Source organism: Limulus polyphemus, unplaced genomic scaffold, assembly GCF_000517525.1.
Source record: "Limulus polyphemus unplaced genomic scaffold, Limulus_polyphemus-2.1.2 Scaffold5850, whole genome shotgun sequence".
In the NCBI taxonomy this organism is placed as follows: Eukaryota; Metazoa; Arthropoda; class Merostomata; order Xiphosura; family Limulidae; genus Limulus; species Limulus polyphemus.
Window position 1 is genome coordinate 27,381 of NW_013671460.1, and position 7,677 is coordinate 35,057.

The following is a 7,677-nucleotide window of genomic DNA, read 5'->3' on the forward strand; positions in this document are numbered from 1 at the left end:
TGAAGCTGGAATACTATAGAAACACAGAACAATGAATAATGACCGAGTGAAGCTGGGATACTAGAGAAACACAGAACAAGGAATAATGACCAAGTGAAGCTGGTATACTATAGAAACACAGAACAATGAATAATGACCGAGTGAAGCTGGGATACTAGAGAAACACAGAACAAGGAATAATGACCAAGTGAAGCTGGTATACTATAGAAACACAGAACAATGAATAATGACCGAGTGAAGCTGGGATACTAGAGAAACACAGAACAAGGAATAATGACCAAGTGAAGCTGCGATACTAGAGAAACACAGAACAAGGAATAATGACCAAGTGAAGCTGGTATACTATAGAAACAAAGAACAAGGAATAATGACCAAGTGAAGCTGGTATACTATAGAAACAAAGAACAAGAAATAATGACCGAGTGAAGCTGGGATACTATAGAAACACAGAACAAGGAATAATGACCGAGTGAAGCTGGGATACTACAGAAACACAGAACAAGGAATAATGACCGAGTGAAGCTGGGATACTAGAGAAAAACAGAACAATGAATAATGACCGAGTGAAGCTGGGACACTAGAGAAAAACAGAACAATGAATAATGACCGAGTGAAGCTGGGATACTATAGAAACACAGAACAAGGAATAATGATCGAGTGAAGCTGGGATACTATAGAAACACAGAACAATCAGTAATGACCAAGTGAAGCTGGGATACTATAGAAACACAGAACACTTACTGTTAGAAAGTTCTGTAACAAAGCTTTAGCTCTGTCCAGGTAAGCCTTGTCAAAAGTTTTGAAACGTGGTTTACTTTGACTGGGAAGATCAATTTTTTTAACCCACGGTGCAGCCTAAAAATAAAGAAATAAATACTTTCAACATTATTCAAATGGTGTATTCTAGAAACTTCAGCAAAAGTTCAAAAATATTACAGTGTACTGGAGTATATTTCAATACTAACGTTTTCATGGTTTTCAGTGAACACACAGTCTTTACAAATTACAAAATGCAAATCTCAAACATCTAGTTTGTATTTTAATTTTATATACTTTTCAAAAAATTAATACAACTGTAAATTTTTTAACACTCAATCCCCAATTTACAGATATATCACATAAGTGATATTAAGATTGTACAATTAACACAGTTTATACCATCAGGGTCCAGTTCATTCATATTATAATATTTGTAATCATAACAATCTTTTAATGCATCCTAGTTACAATAAAAGTCATCCTAATATACATTTTTTATGAGTCAAATTGACCTTTATTTCAGATCTGCGGGGAAGAATTCTTTTCAATAAAATAGTCAAAGATCAAACATGATATAAATATTCCTGATTTCTGTCGCATGCACTAGGGTCACAAGAAAAATAAAATCTTACTGGAACCAACTTTTGCTGGAGAGAATGAAAATCTGCTACAGTCCGCAACACCACCCAACCCGAGATTCCCCGTTCTTTCCGGGGAATTCGTCCCCCTGTGAGATGGACGAGAAGGGTAAATTGTGGGAGGAGTTTTTCAGAGTCTTTGGAAATCTAAATTTTGAAAGAAAAGATACCTCATACAATCTCTAACTTAAAGAAAGTACATAGACACTAACTCCAATGTTTACTGTCAAGAACTTGTAGAAGTACCTTAACAATCAGTTATTTTTACAAACAAATTATTTTACAACTTTTTCTAATATCGTGAGCTATCTCATATGAATCTGAAGTTTAATGGTGTAGATTTCTTTATGAGAATACAACGATTATTAACTGCACTTGTTAAACATTCATAAGTTGATCCTCTTCTTCACAGTTGTGCATTTTAGAACAAAATAATTGATAGTAAGATATTAAAATAAGCAAAAATCAATTTGAAAACGATCATTTGGTTCCAGCAATCCAACATAATACATAGTATACAATCTGGTAGACTAGACTAGGTAAAACCACTGTATTCAGAACTTAGAGGAAATTCATATAATATATAATCTGGTAGACTAGACAGAACTTAGAAGAAATTCATATATAATATGGTAAACTAGACTAGGTAAAACCACTGTACACAGAACTTAGAGGAAATTCATATAATATACAATCTGGTAGACTAGACTAGGTAAAACCACTGTACACAGAACTTAGAGGAAATTCATATATAATATATAATCTGGTAGATTAGACTAGGTAAAACCACTGTACACAGAACTTAGTAGTCTAGTCTACCAGATTATATATTATATATGAATTTCATATTATATATGAATTTCCTCTAAGTTCTGTGTACAGTGGTTTTATCTAGTCTAGTCTACCAGATTATATATTATATATGAATTTCATCTAAGTTCTGTGTACAGTGGTTTTACCCTGGTAAACTAGACTAGGTAAAACTACTGTACAGATGATTACCTCAGCTTTATCTAACGTGGCCTGCCACATCCCTAGGTTTTCACTCCAGGTTTCTGTTCGATCAATGTGGCATTCTAATTGATGATGTTCTGCTTTCATGTCATCAATTTCTTTTTCTAACATCAGCATCATCTAAAACACACGTAACCCCCTATGAATGTCAGCATAATTTAAAACACATACACACGTGTTTGTATTGATCTAAAACGTGTAATCCCTACACATAACACATAAAACACAATGTAAATCATACGTTTACTAGAAATGTAAACATTAAAGCACATTAAACAATGTAAACAACATTAAATGTAAACAACGAGCACATTAAGTTCTCTATAGATCAACAACACATAAAACACGTAATAGGCATTTTTAGAATATTAAAGTAGCATTTTGTTATCATTAGTCATCCTTTAATGTACTTGATGTTATACTTTATTAAATAATTTATTTACCAGTCTCGGGATATTTTTACCAAGTAACTGAGAACACAGCTTACCTGGGTTTGCATCACATATAAACTAAGATGACCTATGACAAGGAACAAGATCAAACTGTTAGGCTTAGTCAGATTTACAGATTATTAGTTAGGCTTTATTTACATTAGGCATTATTTTATGCTCAAGGTGGGATATAACCATCCAAGCACGATAGAATTAATAATTTCTTTAAAAGAAAATTTCCAAGGCTGACAAATCATACAAATTTCCCATATTTTTTTATTTTACAGAAACTACATAATACATAAAACGTTCAGCTCAAGTGTGTAAAATCTTCATTCAATAATCTAATACACCAAACTTTATTATACTTGCCTTAAGTCAATGAACCGAGGCATTCAAGAGTTAATTATAAAGTGCTCAGTGACCTTCAGGCCATCATTCAGTTTAGTTTAGTATACACTGAACTAAGATGGCTAGTGACCTTCAGGTCGTCATTCAGTTTAGTTTAGTATACACTGAACTAAGATGGCTAGTGACCTTCAGGTCATCATTCAGTTTAGTTTAGTATACACTGAATTACGATGGCTAGTGACCTTGAGGTCATCATTCAGTTTAGTTTAATATACACTGAATTACGATGGCTCTCAGGGGCGAGATATTCATTAGAGTCAAGGAAAATCCAACTGTCCTGCTGGTGATTTGTATTCACAACTAATTAAACCAAAGTTTAGCAGTTTAAAACATTCTGATCATTACAACATAGTGTTGAACTTAACATAAAAATTTAAGTAAATGGCTATTCAAATCATTACTGTTGTACTCTATACATTTCTATTTTTGAAGAAGGAAGATAGAATTGTCAGGATTAAAATGTAACATTTTCTTTTAACAAGAGATTTATTTGTTTGTTTGAAGTTTGTGCAAAGCTACACGAGGGCTATTTGTGCTAGCAGTCCCTAATTTAGCAGTGAAAGTCATCACCAGCTACACGACGGTTGAAAGGGCGAGCATGTTTGGCAGGACGGGGAATCGAACCTGCGACCCCGAGATTGTGAGTCGAGTGCCCTAATCACATGGCCATGCTGGGCCTACCAAGAGATATAGTATAAGAAGGAATAACACTTGTTACCCTTGTATAAAAAACCAGTTTGCTTTGAGTTCAGAAAGTGCTAGTAGCTACATAAAGATCAAAATTAACAAAGTTTACTAAGAGATACAAGACAGGAACACACCTGTAACCTCTGAAGCAAAACCAACTCATTTTGACTTCAAAAAAGTCCTAGTCGCTAAGTGAAGAACAAAATTAGCATAAAGTTAATTGAATTAAACCATGGATTTCTACCAAAATATTCTAGTATATTCTACCAAAGTATTCAATAAGTTTATATCCATCCCGAAGAGGTGCTGTAACTGATGGGTATTTATTTCCACCAATACTGATTAAAATCACTTCTTACTAAATCCATGTTATGCAGACACACAGCTTACCTTTGGGTCTGACTTTGGTGTGCTTCGTAAAGCCTGTAGAGCTTGAGTCTTGTTTAATAACTTCTCATCAAGCTGTTGCATTTGAGCTTTAGCACAGTTTGAATAATCTGACAAGGAAAGATCTTCACCAGTGGACCCACAACGCTGGGAGTTTTTGGAATCCTGATCCTCATGCGAATCACTGGGTTCTTGTAATCAGACATTAAGTTACTCATCCTAATGTTGCTTACACAAATTTAAAATCTAAATATTAATTTATATAATGAAAAAATAACAGCAATTAATTTCCTATTATTCATAACAAAATAAGAACTTTGGGTTCCATGATTTCACAGTCAACAATAAGCAACAATGTTATACAGTTTAACAAACAAATGGTATTAACAGAGTAGGTAATGCACACTTCAATCTTTTCAGGACCAAAGGGGGGTATTAACTGATATCCCATTGCTTTACCATTCTCAGAGAAAATGCTTGATTAAATTGCATGAAAACTTTCAACACAGAATCTAGTTTTTAGGTTAAAAAATTCCTAAAAATTTGATTTAAATATCTCAAGTTCTCAACAATCATGTTTCAATGTAGGTTATCATACAAATCTCATAATTATTACATAATTTGTTAACCTTAACAAGAGCTAAACATATATGTTAGTCTAGCAAAAGCTACATTTCAGACTTCATGATCTGTTACCTTAACAAATGTTTTACTTCAGACAAGCTCATAACTTGTTAATCCTAACAAGAAGTACACACATAACTAGGTCATAATGTGTTATAACAAAAGCTACACTTCAAACAAGCTCATTATCTGTTAACCCTAACAAATGTTACACTTCACACAAGTCTATATGATAACCCAACAATAACTAAACTTAAGTCAAGTCCATTAACATTTATATTCTAACAAACATTATATTTCAGATAATTTCACATATTTTTCACCCATATTCAGCTAAGTACATACATTGTTAACCCAAAATAAGCTATACTTTAAAACAAGCTCATAAACTGTTAACCCTAACAAACACAAATACACTCCAGCTAAGTTCATCAACTTTAACACAGTGAAAGTTAGATTTCATACAGATCCACAAAATGTTTTCCTAAACGATATCAGTTGTTACTAGTCCTCTGTCTTCGGCATTTGTTTATGTGTGATGTAGTTATAGTGTAAAGATAATAACAGATTTTGTTATTGGTATGTGCTTTATGAATGATGCACACATACCAAGGAAACAGTAAAGCAATCTTGATTAAAACAAAGCTTTTTTCAATTAAAAACCACAGTAAATGGAACAAGGCATCAGAAGTCTTGATATTCAGAAGGCAACATTAGTTTCTCCATTACCAAGACTTCTGACAGTTTACTATGATTCTTCGCTACTGCTATGCACGATATCATGTTCCTTTATCACAAAGTTATTCTCTTACCTTCCGGACACTGAGAGAAGTCAATGCCTTCTTTTTCAGCTTGTGCAAGCATCCTATTGTAAAGATCGCTGACAAGAAAAGAGTGATAAAAACGTTCCTCTAACTTCACGTACACTTCTTCCTGTGCCTGGAAAAATGCTTCTGGGCCCTGTATTAGAAAGTTTATGGATTCTGATAAAAATACTTTAAATTTGACTGCAAGTCAAAATAATGATTTACTCTATCCAATCTCTGAATATGAAACATGGAAACCCTATGAAATTATTTCCAAACTGTTTATAACTAATGTAATCATTTAAGTTAAACTTATGTAAATATATAAAAACCAAAAACTAATTTTTTAGGCCTAGGTTATAAGAAGTGAAAGATATACCTTGTTAGCCATCATAAAAGCTTCCATGCCCTTGAGAATGTTTTTAGAAAGCTTGACATTAGCAGTAACATTGTTTACGTACAACTGGTAGATTTCATTTCCAAACTGATGCCAGAATGTCTAAACAAAATAACATAAAAAAGTAATCCACAGCCCTATAAGTCACTTACACAGCAATCTTCCGTAGCTATTAATGGTACAAAATATAGTTTTTTTGTACTTAACATACAGATTTACTTCTAAAAACATTTAGAATGTATAAAACAAAATGTACATCATTTAACATTTTTTCTTTAGTCGTTAACATTAATTATACATTAAACATGTCTAGGTTTAATCTTTTACTTTTTGATATGCACATAACTCGTAGCTCATAAACATAATACATCAGTTCAAGGAGGTTGTGGTACAGCAAATTTTTGACAATAAGAAACTGTTCAGAATGTATTTTAACCAAAGGGATACAAATATCTAACTTGTAAAAACAAGTGAGGCTTGTTTCAATAACTCCTAATTTTACTGACAGAGGGATATAAATATCTAATATGTAAAAACAAGTGAGTCTTGTTTCAATAATTACTAATTTTACTGACAGAGGGATATAAATATCTAACATGTAAAAACAAGTGAGGCTTGTTTTAATAATTACTAATTTTACTGACAGTTTTAAAAAGTAACTTAATGTTTAGAAACTCTTCAACAAAACAAGTAATATTTACCTTATCAGCTTGTTTCATTTCTTCTACATCTTCCCAGAACCTAGTATATGAAACATTAATCAATCTAACGTTTTTCAAGATAAAAATATATAACGTGAAACAGCTCTACTTATAAAATAATATTACACTCCTTAGAATTGTAAAACTATGAAACTAGTAGAAATATATTACCAAATAAAATGAAGTTATATACTACAAAAAAACACAGAAAATAGTTAGAGGTAGTACTCCCCCCCCCTAATAAAACACAAACAAACCTGTATTATATCACAAAGAAACCAAGCAATAATTAGTAATAAACAAAGGAGCCTATATACTCTAGGATATTAGCCATATTACACCCCACAGACATGTGCAACAAAATCTGTTTCACAGTCCTTAATATCTCATTAATTTTGCTCATGCTCTAGCTGTCTTTCCTCATTCAATATCAATGAGAAATATTTATAGTACGATTCTGACACCAGAGAAATAAGTGACACAACATTCTTGTTTACTGTTTGACTGATGTAACTGAGAGAATAAATAAAAACTTCACAACGTTATAAGATGAGCAACTACCCATAAACCCTCTAGTTCTACACCGATATTCCTAAAACAAGACAGCTTAAGTTGAAGTTCTGTAAGTTGTATCGATAATTCTTACACAGCTTTATAAAGGTTTTAACCCTTTCACTGCTACTGGGACGTATATATTTTCCAGTGCTCCCACCCCCTCATGCTGCAGCTGGGATGTATATTTCCCAGTGCTCCAACCCCCCCTCACACTGCAACTGGGACGTATATTTCCCAGTGCTCCAACCCCCCTCACACTGCAACTGG

The 7,677-nt window shown here is 32.9% G+C and overlaps 1 protein-coding gene across 1 annotated transcript in view; it reads right to left on the reverse strand.

Moving 5' to 3' along the window:
• The window catches only part of LOC106473053 (sorting nexin-25-like), a 38,127-nt gene that overhangs the window by 11,368 nt on the left and 19,082 nt on the right, over positions 1–7,677 (reverse strand). The window contains exons 11-17 of the mRNA XM_022401572.1: positions 6,856–6,895; positions 6,137–6,256; positions 5,764–5,911; positions 4,331–4,518; positions 2,400–2,531; positions 1,392–1,544; positions 742–855 (exon numbers count right to left, since the gene is read on the reverse strand). Coding sequence (XP_022257280.1) covers positions 742–855; positions 1,392–1,544; positions 2,400–2,531; positions 4,331–4,518; positions 5,764–5,911; positions 6,137–6,256; positions 6,856–6,895 — 895 coding nt within the window. The remainder of the gene's footprint in view (positions 1–741; positions 856–1,391; positions 1,545–2,399; positions 2,532–4,330; positions 4,519–5,763; positions 5,912–6,136; positions 6,257–6,855; positions 6,896–7,677) is intronic.